Raw genomic sequence first — 23,590 nt, forward strand, 5'->3', positions numbered from 1 at the left:
TTTCTTCCTTCCTTTTTTCCCCTTTCTACCTTCCCTCATTTTCTCTCACAGCTTCTTTCCTCCCTGTCATTCATCACAGTGCTGGAGATTAAACCCAGAGTATCACACATACTATCCCACCGAGATATACTATCCCTACTCCCTCCATTGATATCTTGTAAATTGAATTCTCTATCTTGTTTTTCAAAGCACTGGGAATCATAGCTTCTTGGACCTGGAAGTCTCTGGGAACATTTAACACATTTGCTTTAGGGATTAGGCAATAAAGTACATTTTGAAGTCTAATGGCTTGGTGATAAAATCCAGGTCTCCTGCCTCAAGCTTGTATATTCTGCTTTCTAAAACTCCTGGATATTTTCCTTCATCACAGAGAGTCTTAGTCCTTGAGAATTTTCAGAAGGAACTCTGAAGTTAGTTAATGAAAAGTAATTTGAATTTTTGTTGATTTGAAAAATACCCTTCCAAGCCTTCTAGGAAATAAGTGGATAATGAGCTACCAGATTTTTAAAGATGAGAAGAAAAAACTGTTGGTATAATAGGAACATTTCCTTTTTGGGGCCAGCAATTTCTATCATCTGAAACAAACGAGAGTCTTTCTGTTTCAAAGTAATGATTGTGAATGAGTTTTTTTCTTTTTATTTTCCCAGAAGGAATTTGCTTCTAAATATTCCCCAAGTCAGTCTAGTGGAAGTATGACCAGATAATCAAGTCATTTTTTTTAAAATAAACTAAAGCTAAAGTCCTTCAATGTAGAATACTACTGTCTATTACCAGCTCCCAGGATATGCATTGTTGCCTGTTAGGGAACAAGTTTATTTTTGACTGCCAGTGATTGTCCAGGTCCCTTAACATATTGAAAGGTTTCAATACAAGTATAGAGACCCACTCACTTAAGGATGGAGAGGACATTAGGTTGACATTGGGAGAAGTCATGCTTACAGTGGATATGTTTTCAGGTAATCCAGTAATATGTTTTGCTTTGGCAATGCTGTCCTATAGTTTGGAGGTGCATTTATTTTTGCTTCAAATGTTGTAATAGGAGGAGCGGGGCTGCATCCCCGGCACCCGGCCGCCTGCATGGCTTATGCCCCAAAATAATTACACGGAAACTGTATTCTTTTGAACACTGCCTAGCCCATTAGTTCCAGCCTCTTATTGGCTAGCTCTTACATATTGATCTAACCCATTTCTAATATTCTGTGTAGTACCACGAGCTGGCTTACCAGGAAAGATCTTAACCTGTGTCTGTCTGGAGTGGGAGAATCATGGCGACTGCCTGACTCGGCTTCTTTCTCCCAGCCTTCTCTTCTGTTTACTCCACCCACCTAAGGGTTGGCCTATCAAATGGGCCTAGGCAGTTTCTTTATTAATTAACCAATGAAAGCAACAGATTAATACAAGACCCACCTCCATCATTCAAAATATTCATTCAAGTGTTTCCACAATGTTAAGCATGGAAATGGAGAAAGAAATTGCACAGGAAAACAAAGAAGAATCGTATTTTTTCTTTTACTGTTGAATCTAGAAGCAGCCAGAGAGACCTCATTCTTCTGTTTCCCTCCTCCCCAATGTCCTATGGATGAGCTTTCAAATATAGATCAGTCTGTAAAAAAAAAATACTTTTTGGCCTCCTTTCATTTCCTAGTGTGTGCTACTTGGCTGTGTCATTTCTTTCCCCATTTCCAACAAATTTAAGCTTCTTTCTAGAATTTGCTTGTCTCATTAATCTTTTGTGAAGACTCCTTTTGTTACTTATTCAACCATGGTATCTAGTGGTCTCTAGTTCTTAACCTGAAGACATGATGTTTTCATTATATTGCTTAACATTATGCACTGAAACCCTTCAACATATTGCATGATTTAGATAGTCACTGACAATAGGGAATAGACCTGCCCTATAACATGCTTTTTTGTGTGGCCCAATGAATTTCATTAAGGTTACTGACAGAAGCATAAAAAGGAAGTTTCTCATAAGAGCATGGACACTTAACCAGTGACTACATCACTGAAGAAAGTGTTTCTTCCTTCCTCAGTAACCATTAACTGCTTAGAGAAACTCAGAGAGGGGTGGGGCCTTGTGAGTTCCCCTCCTCCCTCATAGCAAGAAGCTATTGAACAAAAACTTGTGTGTTGCCTGTGGGTAATCACAGCTGTTGCCAGTTCCTTTTATACTAGAACAGCACAACACAATGATCCACTTCTTCGTCCTCCAGCTCTTTTGTTCTTTCTGTTCTGCCACTGACCTTGTCTTCTGTGCTGTTCCACGAACCACTGAGGGTGTAATAGACATGCTCCACGTATGGCTGAGCATTCACCGGTCAATGAATTATTTATTAAACTTTATTGATGTGTTTGTGTGCATACCTATTTGTCTGTATGCACACCACCACGTGCATGTGGGTGCCACAGGAGGTCAGAAGCTATCAGTATACATGAAATGCCAGCCACTCACTGTGGATGCTGGTGCTGTGCAAGAGGAGCCAGTGCTCTTAACTGCTGAGACACCTCTGTCCCCCTCCCCCCCATATAGTCAGTTACTCTCAGCACTTTGAAAGGTTATGATTCTTGGCAGCTACCACTATTTTCTTTTCCACATTCTCAGTAGCATAAAAGGGAATGGCTAGAGATTAAAACAAAATTATATGAGGGCATCAGGAAGGTTCTCTGGGATTCTCTTTCACTCACTCCAGTGAGACCATGGAAGGGTCTTATCTTCCAAAGAAGTGATGAGAGTATTTCTCTCTTCCAGTTCTACAAGATGCCTAATTTATTTTCCGTAGTAGTCATATTAGTAGGGAGGAGAGTCCACTGCTGAAAAAAGCCACTTTCCTAAACCTAGCCTCACTGAAGAATACCATTATAGGCAACTTAAGAGCTACATTTATGGTGGAAGAGACTGGGAAATACAGAAAACTTGACTCTTAAAATGCATATTAAACAGCATTAATGTCTTTAGACAATGAGAGCTATAGATGAATAGAAGCACACTTGTTCTTAATATTTTCTGGGCCCATAGCCAGAGTACTGGTGTGGGAAGTCCTTCTGTATATGTGTTGCTTTTATTGGTTAATGATTAAAGAAACTGCCTTGGTCTGTGATAGGACAAAAGAGTAGAGCAAGGTGGGAAAACTAAACTGAATGCTGGGAGAAAGAAGGTGGAGTCACGGGGATGCCATGTAGCTGCCAGTTGAAACCTTGCCAGTAGACCACAAACCTCGTGGTAAAAAATAAATTAATAGAAATGAGTTAATTTAATACGTAAGCACTTGCTAGGAATATGCTATAGTGATTGGCCAAGCAATGATTTAATTAATGCAGTTTCTGTGTGGTTATTTTGGGGCTGAGCAATCAGGAACAAACAAGCGGCCTTTTTATACAACAGAGTACAAGTGAAGGGTCACAAGACATAGCTGGATGCTAAAATTCCTAAAATGGGGTATGCTTTGGATTGACCTGTGTGTCCAGTCAGTATTCTATAGCTTGTTTCCATAAATAAAGCAAGAAGCTTATAGAATAAGGTTTTCCTCAAGACAGACTCTCCTACCTGTGATATACAGGAATCTTGGGAGTCGGGGCAGGGAAGGGCAGGGCAGGGTAGGGTATAAATTAAGACCTGTGTTCAGACCTTGTGGTGGCTAAACCTACCCTCCATCTGAGAAGGTGCTTTTTTCAAGTTCTCTTAAGAAGCTAGTAAGATCCCCTAAAACTCTCTTTTTCTGACTTGGTCTTGTCAAATCATTCTTTATGCTTTCCAAACTTTTGTCATTTAAGTAGTATAGAGATAAAGAATGAAGTAATTTGAGAAACCTAGACCCTAAAGTGTTCTTCTTTGGTTTGGGAAAGCCAATTCTAAACACAGTATATTTTATCTTGTTTTATGGCACCAATTGTTATTTTCTCCTATTTTGCCTTGCTTTCTCTGAAATGTCCTGGGCCTGTGTGTTCTGATTAGGCACGTCCACTTTGTTTTTTGTGTCCCTTTCCTCTTTACCTTGTCCCCCGATGCTCAGCATGCTACTGATCTTTCAAACACTTTAAGACCACAGGGAAAGAAGAGATCTTTGTGGTTCAGAGTTTGTGGTAGGAGGAGGCCTCTAAAGCTTGCCCCTGGAGGAAGTGGTTCCTCTAATTAGGGTCTAGTGGTAGCGGCGGGAGGAGGGAGAATGACAGCCCTTGCTGTCCTCCTGCTCAAGTCTAAGCACCTACCTGAAATGTGTCTCCAATAAATATTTACATTTCTACTCCATGCTTGGTTTTCTAGGTGCTAAGGTGGGGGTGGGGTAGGAGTGAGGCATTGCTGGTCACATATTGCCAGAAGACTTTGGTAAGACCATGGAGGCCACAATTCTTGGCTTATTCTTTAGCGATGCTAGTTTTATATACAGAGCAAGTCCTTTTCGCAATATATGCCTCTGTGGGTCGCATTCCAAACCATGGGTATTTTGGTACTGTAAGTAAATGAACCTGTTTGTTACAAATGAGCACTTCAGGAAAGTGTCAATTTGAGGGTATGTTCTCAATTCTCTGTGTTAATGGGATATGACTACTCATTAAGTGGAGAAAATATCTGTGAAATGTCTGTTGTGTAAACAAAGCCACTTCAGGCCTCATCAGGATGCTTATCTTATAACTTTTGGTTGAATAACTTCCAACTGAAAAATTCAGTCAGATGCAGGGCCCATTAGTGCAGTGATTAATTGCATATGCAGCCAGATTCCCTGGGTTCAAATTCTAGATTCACCCGTTATTAGCTGTGTGACTTTTTAGGTTTCCTTTTCTTCATCTTTAAAACTGAAGGTAATATTTCAATCTACCTTATAGGGATAGGGATGTATGCATTTTTTACACACACACATGTTAAAAAGTATATAAGTAATTAGTAAATATAAGTATATACTATAATACATAAGTATATATATTTTACCTTGATATATATATATTACTATTGCATAGTGGTATCTGGAATACTATAATCACTTAGTACTTTTTGTTAGTAAGAATGCCCAATTATCATATGTAGCACAAGATTTTTAGTTCCTTTAATTATTTTAAGTGATGCTGAAAATCTAGTTGATCCTCAAATAGTGCTCGAGTTGATTGATCAACATGTGTTCCCTAAAGTTACACTGAAGATAAAAGCAGAGGTGTTTGAACATGATGACATCAGTGAGATTCAAATGAAATATGACCCCAAATGGAACCGATAGCTTGAAAAATCCAAAATGACACTATTCTTGAAGGATCATCCTTAAGTGACTTATTTTCCTAAGCAAAGCAAATATTCCTCACGAGCAAATAGTCACAGTTACCGGATGTCGAGGGACTACTAGGATTTAAGTACTGTTATATAATTTTTACACATTCCCCAATGCAATCCTCAACAACAGTTGAAGGATGGTAGTGAGAGAGTTATTTAAGTTGCAAAATTAAGTCTTAAATAAACAGGTATTTTCCTCAATGTCACATAATAGTGGGAGGCTAGGATTTGAACTCATGTGTCTTTGCTTCCAAAGCGTATGTTTATTAAAAAAGAAAATCATTCTTAGAGGCTAACTCAAATTGTCTTAGGTGGTCGTAACTCAACTTAATGTTCTGTCAGGAGAACTGAGAATAAGGGCTGGGGCTTGGCCTGCTTCTGTATTGTTTTTGTAACAGCCTCTTTGATATCATCCAAGAAGGGATGTCTTGGCATGAGAAAGCATTGGGGGAAAAATCCACACATTCTATAATTTTGCTTGGTAGAACATATTTGTTTGGGTTCCATTTTGCCATGCTGTAATTCAGGCAGAGAATATACTAATAATATTGCTTAGAAAAAAAAACAAATGCAGTAAAAAACCAACAAACAAACAAGTGGAGAACATTTAATTCTCTTTTAGGGGTTAACTTTCTGGATATATGATACACAGACATGTTAGGAATTGCAGTCAGTCCTCTGTAACTTCTAGTTCTATATCTATAACTTCACCGAACATGGGATCAAAAGTACCTTTAAAAACTCACATACTTACTGCATACATACAGACCCTTTCCTTGCTATTATCCCCTGAATAACATAACAAATGCATATAGCATGTATACCTTATTCATTATCAGCAGTGTAGAAATGAATTAAATTATGCAGTTGGTTATGAATAGGTTACATACAAATGTGATGCCGTTTTATAAAAGGGGCATCTATGGACTTTTGTACCTGATATGAGTCCTGCAAGCACAGATACCCAGGAATGATGCTTCTCCCCCCCGCCACTCATTAAGTCTTCTCTAAGGATCTTGATTTGCTAGCACACAGTATGAACTTGAAAATTTGTGCATTTTAGAAAAATAATCTCGAAAACTTGGTTAATGTTAACTTTTCACCAAGTCAACACAGTCTTACTTTCCATGCACTCTGAAGTGGGGAGGTTTTCTTTTCTTCCACTCTCCTTTATGAGTCCTTCCTAGTGCCGACTGTCTCTCTAGTCCAGCTCAGCTCATTTGCTCTGGTACTGTCCTTAGGCATGCAGAAGAGTGGCTCAGTACCCTCTTCATGCTAACTCTTTAGACTTGGCCATGGTGATTAAACTGCCTCTTGGGTCTCTTTCACCAGGAAAAACCACCCCAACTCCTATAGCCTTTCCTCATAGGGCCTGTTTTCTAACGCTTTAATAATTTTCTTGCTACTCTTCTTTGGATCGCCTTTAATTTCTATGCCATCATTTTAAGATTGAACCTGATGAGTGGGCCACATTCAAGTTTGATGACTTATTTAATGAGTATCTTAGAAATTAAAGGAGATGGTGCAGTTTAGCACAAGAACACTAGATTAGGAGTCAGAAGACCCACATTTTACACTTCCTCCGTCATATATTGATACTGAACTGGAAGTCAAGATTTGACAAGTCTCTAATCCTCAATCTATCAATTCTAAATTTGTAATAAAGACATCTTCCCTGCTGGCATCCGATTGTGAAGTTCAAAAGGGACCATTTGTGTAAAAGTGCTTTGTTTTGGCATCACAGTGGAATACCAACACTGCGAATCAGGGACTTTTCCAAATGATTTGTACAAATTAATTCATCTGGTATAATTTTTATGTTTTATGATGAGAAAATAGAAATACTGGAAGGCAGTTTATTTGCCCCTTGTCTAAAAGCTAATAAGTGACAGAACTCATTCAGACTATATTCCTGGCACAAAGTGACGAGCTAGATTACCTTGAGGGTGAGCTTTAGGTTCAATAATAAAAAGTAGAGATTGATGGAGAATGATACAAGATATCAACTATGAACTTCTATACACATGCATACAAATGCACATGCACTTACATATGTGTGAACCCCCACAGAAACACACATACTCATGTATATATATATGTATACATGCATGAAATAGCAATTAATGAAAAAAGAGGCCATGAATTTGAAGGATAATTGGGAGGATATATGGGAGGGCTTGGCAGAAGGAAAGGGAAAGGAGAAATGTTGTATTATATTATATAACCCCAAAAAAGATTTTAAAAAAGTATTGAAATTGGAAAAATGAAACAAAATAGTGCCCTAAGTCTTAGATTTATGATCTATAAAGTTTCTTTTTATATTCACTGATCTCTAATAACTTACTTAGCATGGCCTTATTTGCCTCTAGCTCTGTCAATTTCTATTAATTCTCACAGTTGTAAATGTATTATACCTTCCTTATAGCTTAACAGTTACACAGAGGTACTAACGAAAGATAAATATGTAACTGCTTCTTCTTCTCTATTATTACACGAAAAGCTAGAAGAGTTAAAAAAGGACTTTGGAAAAAATGTTGGAAAAATTTCTATTGATCTTATAATTATTTTAATACTTACAGGAAAATAATGTATATGATGCAGTATTGACATTATGTTTTATAAAACTACAGAAAATCTGATGATATTTGAATAACTGTACTACACTACTTATTTTAACTAATACCTGATGGGTTTGGAGTACAATATGAACTTCATGAATAAATCTGATCTATTGACAACGGTGTTAGAAAGGCACCAAAGGCTCTCTTATTTCAGATAGTCAAATGAAACTTGATTTTGTAGAGACTTTAGGAGCTTTTTTAGGGAAAAAAACCCTAAATGACATTGAAAACACTTAAAATATGAGACTGTCTTTTAGAATTTGAGACTCATTGAGTTATGAATGTTATTGTTGTACTATATCATGTGTATTATATCATGCTGTTTGTCAGAAGAATGGCTAAACTCCAATGAAAAGATTCAATTGCTTTTTAAAAGCATGTCTTTAAAGAAATGCCATGTTGAAGTTGTTTACTTAAGACATTTGTTTAATGAGAAATTTATTTTATAAATAAATTTCAACAAAAGGAAATAAATAAGAGCAATTTTATTATCATTGGGAGAGATAGCAGAGTTACTATTTTAAAAATGTATATTCTAACAATCACATTAAATACTACATGTTCTTTTTCTCTCTGCATCAGCGGTTCTCAACCTGTGGATTGCAACTCTTATGGGGATTATATAGCAGATATCCTGCATATCAGAAGTTTACATTACAATTCATAACAATACCAAAATTATAGTTATGAAGTAGCAATGAAATAATTTTGTGGTTGGGGGTTAGCACAACATGAGGAACTATATTAAAGCATTGGGAAGGTTGAGAACCACTGCTTTGGATGGAACTGTAGTCAAATTTTAGTGTGTGTCATCGAGTGTCTACCCTACCATTCCTCCATTACTGTTTACCATGACCTCTGTGGTACATTCTAGCCACAACTTTGTAGAACATACGGTCTCATAGGAGCTACTCAATGATAAAAATAAAAGCAAATGCTTTTACACTTTTATTTATTTCATTTTTTAAAGAAGATAAATGAATAAAATGGCACAGAGGGTATTCTGAGGGATATTTTGAAAGTACATAAAGAAGAAAGGAAGATAGAAAAGTGAGCCATGAAAAACAGACATTTTTAGTTTTAGCAGTTTGATTTTTCTCCTGTGATACTGATTTTTCTCTCCAAAATTTTATGCCTTCTAGGGTGGTTGTACCAATCTTGTATGGTATAGCAGATTCTGTTTTGTCCATCATGTAAATGAGGAAGCTTGTACAGACAGCTAAATGCCCAAGGTTTCAGAGGTATATAGAACTCCGAGCTTCCCGCACCACTTTTTCCATTACACAGAACTGAAAAGCTCACAGTCCACACCTTTCAGAGAATACTGAATACTCATGAAGCCAAAGTCCCCAATGAAGAAGAAGGGAAACAAAAAAGTGTGGCAAGAAAGATGTTCTTCTGTTTGGCCCTATTAAGTAGGTCACCCACTAAAAGGCTATTTTGGTCTAAACATTTTGGAGGGCATGTAGTACATAGAGTATCATCACTGACCTGATTCTTCATTTTTAAGATTGGAGAAAATAAAAAAAAGCCATTTTTTTTTTCAGTGAGGGAGAGCTTGGATCATTTGTGTTGCTCAGGAGAATGCTAGTTGAGGAACTAACCAGACTTGGGCTTTACATTTTCTGTAAACTTCCATCCATTAAAAGCAGTGCTGAGCTGCTGAGCTTAACAAGGGAGCAACTTTGTATTTCTAGCCTGTAGCACCAGCAGTTTCCCCCCTCCTCTCTCTCTCTCTCTCTCTCTCTCTCTCTCTCTCTCTCTCTCCTCTCTCTCTCTCTCTCTTTCCTCTCTCTCTCTCCCTCCCTCTCTCTCTCTGTCTCTCTCTGTCTCTCTCTGTCTCTCTCTGTCTCTGTCTCTCTCTCTCATCTTTTTGTCTCAGTGGGGACAGATCTGGCAAACTGTTAATATTTCATTTCCTATAAAGCAGCTCTCACAGGTAGTGGCGGCTCACCGTACTTTTGATCTCTGAAGCTCCTTTGGCTCGCAGGCACACTGGGCTTGAATTAGAATCGAAGGTTTCCCTTACAATTTTGTTCACGGCAAGACAGGCACTTTGTTATTAACTGGCAAAAGGAGACTTTTGAGGAAAACCGTAAACTTTCAACACATTTCAGTTCGGCCCTCTGTCCCAAACACTGTTTCCCTCTAGCTTAGGGCAAATACTTCCAGTAAGTTTAGTTTAAAATTTCCATGTTCGTGCTTAAAAATGGAAACATCTTGGCTCATTGAGTTGTATTTTCTCCTTAATCTTATTCAATTTGTTAAAAAAGTTGTTTATACGTTTAAAATATTTCTATTCTTTGGGGATTACATACAGTATATACCAAACAAGTTCTTTCCCCTTCCTTGGCTTCTCCCAGATCCTCTCCCACCTTCCTATTCACCTAACTTCTTGTTCTTTCTCTCTCTTAAAGCAGAAACTAAAGAAAAACCCAAAAGAACACATGGAATTCAACTTGTTTTGAACAACTACAACTATTCCTGGGAATGGGGCCTATCCTGGAGTGTGGTTGATAAAGCCAGTAACACTCTATTAGAGAAAACTGACTTCTTCTCCCAGCAGGTATCAATAACTTCTTCCTTAGGGGTGAGGCTCTGTCTTCAATTACCCCCCTGTGTGCTGGGGTTTTTGTCTGGTTTGAACCTGTATAAGTCTTATGTCTACTTACCTTGCCCTTTTTAAAAATAAAAGTTCACACTTTTAAAACCGTTTCCTTAGTATGTCATCTTATTTTTTAATACACTGTATGAAAGCTACAGTATAACATGAGAGAGAGAGAGAGAGAGAGAGAGAGAGAGAGAGAGAGAGAGAGAGAACAAAGAAGCATAAATGTAAGGGGATGAGGAAGGACTGGTGGCAGGTAATGGACATCAGTTATGAAAGAGGACATAAAGCTAATTGTTTTCCTAGTTCTAAGTCTTAATTTGGATCTTAGTAGTTTTGGTGGTGGATAAATGCATAAAATATGTTTGATACTGAAAGTGTACATTTTAGTGTAACTATACACAGTTTCTGTTCCAAATGCCAATTCTAACTATATAGAAGTCTGGTTCATTTTGGTGTCTAATGTTTTTATTTGTTTGCAAGATTTTTTTATAATAAAGTGTGTGAAATTAAAAACACCTCAAACTATTATCTTTCTCTTCTACTAACTGATAGGCTTTATTTAGAATAATCTAGACAATTTGAACCTGGTAAGTGGTATCTACCCACATTCATCAACAATCGCTGATGTTCCCTAGAAAGGTTTGGGGAAGTACATATTCTAGTAATGAGAAACAAAACTCCTACCTGCCAGCCTACCTAACATATTGTCTGTTCCCTGTTGGGAAGAAGATATAAGAAAGGGAGGGGATTACTTTGAAATAACCAGCTATCTATTAAACAGAGGAGTGGAGGGGTGGGTTTATCTGATATGTAGCATTAAATTGTAGAGACATTCAAATTAATCATGCGATGCAATTTTTTATGAGCTTAGAATTTTCTTTTCTTTTCTTTTCTTTTTTTGTCGTGCAGCCGCTAGGGAGAAAGAAAGGATTAGAGAGGCTATGAAAACGGTTGGCATGCTTAGTGTGTTGGCTACTTAATTTATTAGCAGACATGGCAACTGCCTCAGGATAATGCTTTAGCATGCAGGCTGGGAGTGAACTAAATCTCAGACATACCTGTTCCAAAATTGTGTTAATCCTTTCGACTTCACAGTCAATCAAGTATCGTTTTTCCTGCCTTCTGTCCATTTCTTCAATGATGCGTCTGAACTCCTGAATGTCCTTTATGTTTCCCACAGACCTTGCTGTCACTTGCCAGTTGTTTTGCACTGCTGCTTCCATAATTGCTTGTAGGATGGAAAACCCTAAAGGAAGGAAAAACAGCTATACTATTTTTTTCTTTTAAAAAATATTTCTGAAGGTGTTAAAGATTCTACTGAGTTTCCATTCACAGTCCATTGGGCCTTTTCAAACTTGATTCACTGGAGAGAGCAGGTGAGCTCACAGCTTCAACCCCAACTCTCCAGATAGTTGACACCTTCATTTTGGTATTTTTTATTTTTTTTTTAAGTAAAGGAGATTCTATCATTTGTGAGCACCATGGGGATAGGTGTTTATGAAGTCACTTTTGTTTTGAAATGCAATATCAAAAAACCGGAATAAATGCCAAGAACTTCTTATGTTTGACTGCAATTTTATGTGTTGCATTTGAAGCTCATTTCTTTCATCTTTCACTTAAGAATTCTTCAGAATTAGATGTTAAAAATATACAACAAAATAAATTTAATAGTGATACTGCTATACATGGATGTAACTCTTCAAAAAGATAGTATCTCCCAGGTAATATCAGTATAATTTTATGAGAGACAGCCCCCAATAGAGACCATTACTCTTTTATTACATAGAGTCTATAAAATATTCAATAAAATTAGTTTTGGGGAGTTCTTTAATATTCCTGAATAAAACTTACCAGGAGTTCCTAATTTAGCTAATTTATATCCAACAACCATTAGCAACTAACATACCAGCGCCCTGATCAAAGAAAGGAAAGATCGGATGCTTGAGTTTGGGTTAACCTATTGGGAATTACAGGCAGCTCATGTTGATAATGTCAGAAATGGAGAGGTTGAAGCAGAGTTGCCAAAAGTTCAAGGCTAGCCCAAGGTATACAATGAGATCCAGTCTCAAAAATCCAAAACCAAAGCAAACCAAACAGACAAATTAGCAAACAAATGAAGCCCCAAGAGCAGTGTACCTAAAGTACAAAACACAAAGGCACAAACATTTTTTATACACACTCTTTTATAGTAGTCACGTCCCTAATTCTATATATCTCCAGTTGTGTTTCTTGTATGAATTTATAATTCGAGTATAATTTCATCAAGAATAGACAGCTTTGCTGGGACATTATCAAAACAATCTCCCTACTCGCAATGGGAATGAGTGACAGATGATTTGCAAATCTCAAATTATCTGCAACACAGCAGTTCAACCACCACCGAAGCAGAGGATGGAGGGAGATGGCGATGCCTTTTGAACACACGCCAAGTTCTCTGCTGTCTTGGGCCTACTCTGTGGTGTAAGCAGGCTGTGCTTCAGAGTCGTCCTCACTGTACCATAGAAAATGGTATTGACATTTGGAGAACATGCTTCGGGGAGATGGCGGTAGTGACTCAGCTGGTCATTATAACTCCTTTGTGTGCTGGATGTGTGCAGGAAGACGATCACAAACGAGACCCAAGCACTTGGTAATTTCCAAATGAGCAATTTCAGCACAGGAGCTCAAAATTACAGATCAGAGTAAATTACCATTGCTTTAAATGTTAATTCTTACTCTTATAAAACCAACCACGCATATTTATTTCTCAGATTTACATTTTCACGTGGGTTTTCTATGTACTCTCTGCTTCAGAGGGAGTTGAGGGCACATAGTGGGCCAAGGCATGGGATTAAGAAATAAACATAGGAAGAAAGAGATTAAAGCATGTGAAAATCTTTCTTAAGCAGTGTATAATAAGGCCTCATTATTTTGAATGCCACTAATTAAGAATTTATGAAAATTCAGCAAGGACTGTGTTGTATTTTGTTTCTGGACTATTTATGAAGAAAATATTGGCTGAATAATAACAGTGATGAATTGCATAACAGAGTCTTTCATATAAAGTAAACTTTTTAAAAGAAGTCTCATTAGCAAAACACAAGTGTTCGCATGTTTAGGAGAAAATCTAAAGTATTGTCATCTCTTCTTAATGGACCTTGTCCACAATCTGAGATGACATAGAGCAAGATTAATCTCTTTTCCATGTGACAATCTTCCACATTTTTGAAAGCTGTTAACATGTCTTACATTAACCTTCTCTTCCTCAGGTAAAGGTGTCTCAATCCTTCAACAATTCCTTTTAGGTGATGATAACCCTTTTCCTTTCAATTCTATTCTTTCTTAATGGATGATTCTCAATATTTCTAAGCATACATTAATTTTGCATAATAACGGGTTTCATGATGACACTTTCATACATGAATTCAAAGCATTTTTATTATATTTATCTCCTATTATCCCACTACCTCCTTCATCTTCTTAACTAGTCTCCATCTATTTTCATATCTTTAAAAATAATCTATGAGTTTCATTAATGTTGTAATAAGAGCGGCGGGGCTGCGTCCCCGGCACCCAGCCGCCCACATGGCTAGCTTATGCCCTGAAATAATTACACGGAAACTGTATTCTTTTAATCACTGCCTGGCCCATTAGCTCCAGCCTCTTATTGGCTAGCTCTTACATATTGATCTAACCCATTTCTAATATTCTGTGTAGTACCATGAGCTGGCTTACCAGGAAAGATCTTAACCTGCGTCTGTCTGGAGTGGGAGAATCATGGCGACTCCTGACTCGGCTTCTTTCTCCCAGCATTCTGTCTGTTTACTCCACCCACCTAAGGGCTGGCCTATAAATGGACCTAGGCAGTTTCTTTATTAATTAACCAATGAAAGCAACAGATTAATACAAGACCCATCTCCATCACATTAAGGTTGCTTACAGGGATATATGGGTAAGGGGTTCTTCCTACGAGCATGGCCTTCTTACTAGTGGTTACACTACTAAAGAAAATGTCTCTCTCACCCTTAGTAATGATTAAATGTCTCTCCACACTGGATACTATTATTTGCCTAGACACTTTTAGGGAGCAGTGGATCTTTACTGAAACTTCTATACTCATGACAGGATGTTGACTTGTCAATATTTTATTGATTTAAATATTTTAGATATTATCTGAACAGTGAGTGTGGATGGCGATGGGATTATTGCTTATATTGATGTGGGTTGTTTTAGCAGCATAAAACTTCTTAGAACAAAGTCCAGGGCCTAATGAATGCTAAGCTTGCACCCTACCACTGAGACATAGTTCCAGCCTGAATTAGTAATATATTTAAATAGCCAAATTTTGTTAATTTGTCTCAAGATTAGATTTAGCCAAAACCTGCTAGTTCTGATAAAGCTTTACTCTAGCAATTTACTCTGCGCCTATTAACATTCACACCACTTATTCCATTCTAACCTACTTTTATCTTCTTTTTTACTTGCTCTACCTGTACTGGTCCCTACTTATTTTGTTTTCATGTTCTTTCAAGTGTGGAAAATGGTATCACCTACTCACATATACTTTGTTGGCTGGTTAGTGTAACTGTAAATTTGTCCCTTTACCAAGCATTCTATGCTACCTGTAGACCTTTCTGGGAGTTTCTCCTCTTCCTACAAAGCTTCCTTTAATGACTTCTCATTAATTTCCCCAGAAATGACTTGTTTTGAATTCAAGATAAATAAATTGCAAACAATGAAAAAGCAGTTTGAATAACTGCTTTGCAAATGTGTTAAAAATGTAAAATACAGTGGACTAGGTACATTATAGTATAAACACACATACAAGGAATGTTATGCTAAAGTTTAATAGTTAACATTGTATATATACTAACAAGAAAGATTTCAACTATATATAATATACTATGCAATGTAGAATTGAAAAACCTAGCAACTTATCATTTATAATGTATAATGTAATTTTATTTTATTTTTCTGGCTAAAAAAACTCACAATTGTATATGTTGTGAAAAAAATCTGCAAGAATTGCGAGTGTTTTCTCAGAGACACAGGATTATAAAGACATTCCAAATTCACTGTCATTTGGTTATGTAATGTTTGACTTTTTACAAGAAGTAGGTATTGTTCTCTGCAAGGATAAAACCGATAAGGTTTTAAAAGTCCGGCTCATGCTGTTCTTTCAGAACATAAGCTGCTAGAATATTTAGATGACAAATCAACACTCTGCTATGTGATTCCTCTTAATAAGCAACGGTTTTTATAGATCTTTTTAAACTTCTGTTCTTTGAACCATGGGAATGTGTTACCTAATCAAAACCTAAGCAGACAAGGCACACTGATTTTTGATGAGTGTGTATCTGGGCTTTTTTCTGAGCAAGTCACAGCTCTGACTTAGCACGGGAGTGTCATTTTCCATGCATAGTTTCTCTGTGTCTGCTTGAGCATGGGGCTGTTGCACTCTAGAACTCTGGGGGAATGGTCAGCTCGGTTCAGTATATGTCAGCAAGCAATTCAAGCACATCTTTTTATTTGTTTTCATACCCAATTTATCATAGTTTCACTGACTCTGTTACAGCTGACCAAAGCACAAATAGAAGCTTGAGGGAAAAAGAAAGAAATGTTTGACTTGGCAAAGCCAAACCAGGTGTTAGCGTTTGTAGGAGGTGAGGTTTGCAACAAAGCCCTGGCTTTGTAAAAATGAAGCCTGCTGTTTTAGCAGCTTTCCGAATTGTCATCTACTCTGCATGAGTTTTCACATGACCAGCTTAGCAAGTCTCAAAGCTGCTTTGATTTGAGTAGCAAATTATCTCATCTGGATTCCAGACCACCACTGCTGTTCCTTCCCTTGCTCATCCTCATTTTAAATGGTGGGAGTTACCATGTAGCTGAACTGGGTGATTGCAAGCATACCCTCTGCATTGGAACAAAGAAACAGGGGAGTATGGCAGTAAAGGAAGGACAGGGCAATTAGTCCTGAGGAACTGGGTCATAGCCATGACCAGTTGAATTCTACTGCACCGCTTATTGGGCTGCTATGGCTAAACAAGGAGATTATCTTGATAGCCTTTAGACTGTGTATGGATGCTGTGCTGTACAATTTGATCATTCTCCATTACCAAAGGGCTTATTCTGCTGATGGGAAAGTTATTGGTGGAAGAGTGATGCCTGACTTAAAATTTCATCTCCTCCCCGGGGCTTCCTGCATCCAATGACTGGTAGCAGCAAAGTATAAAGGCACAATCATCCCAAACTCCCAGTGGGATAGTTAATGGGCCATCCCAGCTTCAGAGCTCTAACGATTTATCATAGGTGTGGCACAGCTCTTCTTGGCCATCTTCATGCTTCTCTTCTTCTTGCAAATGGTGCCAACAAGTAGACTCGCCAAGAACCTTTTGGCATGTGAATGGCCATTTCAACATCTCTGCTCTTAGAGTACTCCATCCATGACCATTAGTTTGACCTCATAAAGGGGATGACAGTAGATACAAAACAGCTCTCAAATCTACATTGTCAAAATCATTTTCCCAGGGAAAAGGGGCCAGAATTATTTTCAGTGGCTAAACAAAATGTAAAAATACTTCATGCAGAACAAATTCAGTATTTTGTCTGCAAAAACTCAGAGGAACAATCAACAGGATTTTGGCTTATAGAAATTGATAATGAAGACATCCAAGAAAACATATCAACAATGAACTTCTTTCTGCTTTGTGTCTTCAAGTAGGGTCTGTCACCTCCTGTTCTTACTCAGAACTTGTACTCAGAGTCACGTGTGTATATACTTCTGACATGGTCTCTACAGTGTGCTAAATTATCCCAAAGAATCTGGCATTTATTAACAGACTTCACAGAAGTGTTGATTGGTATTTATCGACTTTGTGCCTGCTAGGGCTTCTTAGAGGGTCTGTGACAAAAATTTCAAAAGTTTCTGATGGCTAGACATGCTTACTTTTCCTAACTAATTTCTCTGCCTCCTAGAATCTCATATAGCATAACCTACCTTTGAACTTATTACATTAGACAAAGCTGACCTTACAATCACCAAGTACTAGGAGTACAGACGTGCATATCTGGCAATATTGCTGTTTTCCCTTCCTTTCTTTCTTTCTTTCTTTCTTTCTTTCTTTCTTTCTTTCTTTCTTTCTTTCCTTCCTTCCTTCCTTCCTTCCTTCCTTCCTTCCTTCCTTCCTTCCTTCTTTCTTAAGTATCATTTTTTTTTAGGTTCAAGTTGATTCCTTGAGCATGGCTTATTTCATCTTCTTTTAAAATCATTTCTAATAATGTTAATGTTATTATTGCATCTGTAATATATGCAATGTCTAGTTTAACTCAGTATATTGTACTTCTAATGTTGCTTCCAATACATTTAGATAAGCAAGTGCCTAGCATTTTTATGAAACTGGTATTCTTTTTCATTCAGATGAAACTAGTCAAATGAGAATTGCTCTTCTATTCTTAAGCCTCTGCTTGCCTGGGCTGCAAAGCTAACCTTATACGACTTTATACTCTCTATTTCTTAAACTTCTTTGATCTCCATGGACTTTGAAATAAATTTATCTTGTATGCTACGGCAAAATAAGGACATGGGCTAGCTTGATATAGAATATAAAAGTGTTTTCAGGGACAGAAGTGAGCAGTGAAAACAGAGGCAGAGGAAAGAGAGAAGATGAGGAGCCCAATCACTCATTTGGCATTACATTTTGCCACATCTACGAGGCCTGTTGTATAAAAATTTGAACTCAGAGTCAATGATTCAGAGGATGGTTATTCATATCACAAATTTTACCTTACCTTATAAATAACTAATGGGAAAGGTCCCATAGCATAATTGGAACATATTTTATTGTTTTGTTGCTATTATCAGTTGTTTTAGCTTCATTTGCACAGTTTAGTATCATATAAATCAATATAATGATTGTCTAAACATGAGATGTTAATACTGCTCAGTATGTGAGGTGCTTTAGATAGAAAGATCAAAACCCTCTCTCTGTTTGCATATGGATGCCAATCTGTGAATTTTATGGAATATGATAAAAACAACTATTCATTCACACCCAACCCAATTTACCCATGCAAATTAAGATTTCCCTGAAGCCTTTATTCTTTATAACTGTGTTTGATAAGTCATTCTTGGCTTAAGAACTGACCCTCTGCAAGTCTCTTCTCCCTTATAGCTGCATCATTAGATTGACCCTTACTCCATTTGTGGACTCAATGAACAAAAGGTGCTCTTTTACCTTTAATAGACTGTCCAATACTTTTAACTGTGAACCCATTCCCTGAAGAATTTATATTTCACTAACTTGGAATTAAAAGTCTTAAAGAAGCAAGTTTTAAATGAGCATTTCTAGACAACAATAATTGATAGCATATTGTTTGGCAACTTTGGGAATTCCAATTACCCCAATATCTTACAAAAGGAGGCAACTGCTACTTGTCAAGTTTAAGGGCGCCTCTGAAGCTGACACTGAATATAATCCTGCATTTTCCATTTTTCTCCTTTTTTGCTATTCGTTATTATGAACCTTGTCTCTCTGCTGGTGAATTATGTAGTTCATTTTCCTTCTCACTCTAAACTGAGAAAATATGCCCAAAGAGATACGTCAGTTTCACTGAGTGAATGTACACTTGTTTCGCATTATCAGGTGCAAGGGAATTTAGAAGACCATCTGGAGATGTGCTCAGTGTCTGGGAGAAGCAGAATAGGCAAACTTCTGATTGCCAGTTACTCTAGGCTTGATATACAATTATAAAAGCAACTGGGGTTTAGATCAAAAGGCGTTCCTGCAGTACTATGTATAGTTCTTTTATATTTATGCTTGGTGCTTAGGTGCTGTTTTGCGAGGTTCTCTAACCTTTAGGAGACGGAGACCAGCTAGAAGAGGGTAACCGGAGGAAATCTTGTCCTGTTATTGCTTTATTATCTGCTTAGTTGAGAGTGAGCAGACTTCCACCCCTGTGCTATGTGTTCCCCACTGTGGGTTGTGCCTATAAGCCACAAGACAAAATAAACTCTTCTTCCCGTAAGCTGCTTTTGGACAAGGATTTCTTCATAGTAATGAGCAAAGCAACCAATGTAGATTGATTCCAATAAATGGTCCTTCCCACTAATATTTTCTCACTTGGTTTCTTAGCCCCATTGGAAGTAATAATTTCCAACTTCGATTCTGTGACTATGTCTCCTTTCTAAGAAACTGGTGAGTGGCTTAGCGTTTCTTGGGTACTTGGAGATGGGGAGTGCAATAGAACCCAACCAGGAAATGTGCTCGGCAGTTTAAGTTGGATGATGGTGAAGGAAATGCCACACACATAAATAAAAACAACCTATTTATAGGTGAGGGAAGAGCTGTTACCAACCGACCAAAATGCACCTTCATCCCAGGTGCAGTTTCTTATGGAGAGAAGCCAGTGACTACAAATTAAAGAGACAGACCACTCTCTTACCCCTCCTGCATCACAGGATGACCTTTGATGGTGTTTCCAGAAGCGAACATACTTTATGGTAAGTATCCACATTCTAATCTTCCCTTCTGTCACAATGTTTATGTTTTGCCCTGCGCCTGTATTCAAGTGTAACTGACCCAAATAGAACTTGAGCTTGGAAAATATGTGCTTGATTTCTGTTAAATGGGAGTCTTTTCTTTTTCTTTTCTTTTTCTTTTTGTTTTTTTTTGTTTGTTTGTTTGTTTTTTAAATGGGAGTCTTTTCTATGATGAAACTCTTCACATTTTTGAACTACAGATGTGCGAATAGAATGGTGGCAAACAGTGAGAAATAGGGGAAGATTTATGGCAAGGATGAAAGGTGTCTGGATCTGCTTACAAAATGATATGGAATGTCCTGCTTGCTGGCCATTCCTGGATTGCTGCGGCTTCTTGATCTTGATACTGCTGGAGGGAAAGGTAATATTAAATAAAAACTATTGCCTAGAGGACACAGAAGGGCTAAAATTTAAGTCCTGGGGGGAAAAAAGTATGACTCTGTTTTCCCTGGGCAACTGAACCTGTCAGTATAAGTTGAGTCACGGATGAAGAGAAAGGAGAATATCAACTTGCAAGTCAAATCTAAGTATATATAATCCCACCTGCAAACTGTATTAGTGAAATACATTTATCATGGACACAAGAACACCCTCTGAGGCTCATTTTTCTCATCTGTTCACTTAGAATAGCTGTTAGTGTTGTTGAAAATATTAAATGTGATATGTTGAGATGTATAATTGCTCAACACAGTGCCCAGTTTAAGATAGGTATTCAAAAACTGTTAGTTCCTTATCTTGTCCAACCTTGACAAAGAAAGAAAAAAGAAATGAAGAAAAGAAAGGAGGCAGGGAAGGAGGGAGGAAGGGAGGGAGGGAGGGAGGAAGGAAGGAAGGAAGGAAGGAAGGAAGGAAGGAAGGAAGGAAGGAAGGAAGGAACCAGTGCAATTTAAAATCTGAGGAAGTGGGCTGGAGAGATAGATCAATGGTTAAGAGTATTTGTAGCTCTTATAGAGGACCCATGTTGAATTACTAGAACCCACATGGTGGATTACAGCTATTCATAACTAACTCCAGTTTCAGGGGATCTGATGCTTTCTTCTGGTGTCCACAGGCACTAAGCACACATGTGTTACACATACACATATACTTGCATGCAAAACATACATACACAAACAAATTAAAGAAATAAAAACATGAGGAATTAAGCTGAAATTTTGTATATTACAATACTTAAAGAAAACTTTTCACATAAACCATAATTTAAGCATGGAATTGGACCATAACCCATTAGGGACAGTGGCCACCCTAACATAGTCTATAGGATGGATGTGAGAGCCCAGAAAAACTGTCTCAAGCAGATATTTTCCTTGGTAAATATGACCTGAGTCTTGATGAATAGAAGGATATTGGATGGAGGTAAAGCCTTGCTAAGGAAGGCAGCCAGAAAAAAGCAACCACTGGAGAATAGAGATTTACGGGCAAAAGGCAATGCACGAGAATTTGTGACACTAAGAAAGATGAGCCAAGGCTAAGCTTTAACAGCTGTGTACGTTACAGTGGGTCCCAGCACCAAATAGGAGTCTCAGTGTGTAATGGAAGGAAACTATTTTTTAATGCCTAGACTTGCTGTGGACTGTCTGGCTTCTCCATACATAGGTATTAAATGAAAGAAGAATGGATTCCACAAGGAAGACATGAAAGTCTTGCGGGCAAATCTAAGAGGAATGTAACTGTCAGAACACTTCTGAATTTAAGCTTTTACTGTGTGTCAAAATTAATCCCTACCCAGAAAACATCAGAAATGTCATTTTACATTAACACCGAAAGTTAAAAATAAAAGACAAAATGCATGAATATAGGACCTATAATTGGCTAGACTATTTTCCTGTCTGATCTTCAGTTTCTCACATACACACCGAAGAGACCAAGGTTATCTTTAGTTCTGGTTCTCATATTTTAAAATTGTAAGAGACATGGAAGGCCTTTGTTCACCTCAGACAGCCTGATGTCTTGCAACTCAGGCACAATTCCATCATTTTGTCTGGAGGCCAAGATGAACAGGATGAAACATTAGTTTGTAATCTTTCTTTGTAGTGCTAAATACACTCTTTTTTTCCCCTTCTGGACAAACCCAAATGAAAGAAAATGAACAATCACAATAAGTTGATCTTGGAATACTTTTATGTGTTCTTAGTATATGTGGCACAGGAAATTATTTATTTTCATTATAAATTTTTCATATGCGGGGACAGTTTTAGAATGTGGTGTTCTGTAACTACTTAAAAATGCCTTCAGGTAGTTTGGGTCTAAGAGAACACATATCAAACAATCAAGATATCAAGAGCCTCCATATCCTTAACATAGGTTTTTCTGCATTATGACATCTCTCTCATCACCTATAGAACTTATTTGGAGCCATCAGACTCACAGATTCTTTGTAGACTACGTGTTTTATTTTTTTTTCTTCATCTTTTTGGTATTTCTCAGATTGCCTTAGAGGCTTCCCTGCTTCCAATCCATCTTTTTCTTCTGACTTCTTTATTTTTGTTAATCTCTTAGTTACAAATTCTGAGTGCTACTTTGCATTCTTTCATTGCCCTAAGCATATGTGAAGCAAGGTTAATTCATGTTTCATGTGTCTGCTTCTACTTTACATCCCCAGTACTACCTTCAAGCTATTATTAGTATATGCTTGGGCTATTCCAATAGCTCTTTCCTTTCCATTGAAACTGCTTAGCCTTCTGATTATGTTACAGTCATGTCATTCTAAAAATATTCATAACTATTTCCTTGCAGATATTAAAAATGTTCTAATTTGTTTCCAAATTAGGATTTACTATCCAAGAAAATCTTAGGGAAATAATTAAACTTAATCAGCTTGTGTTTTCTTACTTTCTCATTCTAGAACTCAGTTCCTTAAGTAAAATGATATTCTAGTCCTGGGGGTTCCCTAATGATTGTATAAATAGGTACAACCAGACAGAATTTGAAGGATAGATGAAAAGAATTCAGTTGCACTAAGAGGTAAGTGGAAGATAGATGTAAGAGATGAAGAAGAAAAAAAATAAGAATAACTATTTAAACATTTCTGTTCACCTACCCTTAGTCTTCCTGCTTCTGTTTCACTGGGAAATTGGTTCCTTGACTAGAGTTATTGGGGTTTAAATTAATGAAATTTAAAGTCAGCTTAGTATTTGGCTAGCCAATCTTGAGGGAAAGTGTATAGACTCATAGACTCGACAGGAAGCATCTGACACTATCAGATCTGACTTTGATTTCACATAGTCACAGAATATATCCAGCGGGGCTAATGTTTCACAAAGGGTAAACAACCGCATGGCTATGAGTGAATTTAGAAGTGCTTCAGGCAATGAGAATATATAGGGGGTTTACAGAGTTCAAGTCCATAGTCACTGACACTTAAGGTCCTACCTCTGATATTGGCTTGCTGGGAAAGTTCAATGGCTAGAAATTTACTTGAATAAAATGCATCTAGAAATCATAAAGTTAGTTATTACAATGGTTGATTAATCGAGAGACTAGTCAGACACAACTCCAAAGCTTCTATGCTAATTCAGGCAGTGTACTCAGTAAGAGAGAATGACTGAATTCTTAGCTAAAAGTTTGATTTTTACTAGCCACTA

The 23,590-nt window shown here is 37.4% G+C and overlaps 1 protein-coding gene across 3 annotated transcripts in view; it reads right to left on the reverse strand.

Annotated features, from left to right (window-relative positions):
* Positions 1-23,590, reverse strand: part of Gria3 (glutamate ionotropic receptor AMPA type subunit 3) — a 287,651-nt gene that overhangs the window by 129,206 nt on the left and 134,855 nt on the right. For all 3 annotated transcript variants that reach the window (XM_057760501.1, XM_057760500.1, XM_057760499.1), the window contains exon 4: positions 11,548-11,735. In XM_057760501.1, coding sequence (XP_057616484.1) covers positions 11,548-11,735 — 188 coding nt within the window. The remainder of the gene's footprint in view (positions 1-11,547; positions 11,736-23,590) is intronic.

This window comes from Chionomys nivalis, chromosome X (genome assembly GCF_950005125.1).
Source record: "Chionomys nivalis chromosome X, mChiNiv1.1, whole genome shotgun sequence".
NCBI classification, from domain to species: Eukaryota; Metazoa; Chordata; class Mammalia; order Rodentia; family Cricetidae; genus Chionomys; species Chionomys nivalis.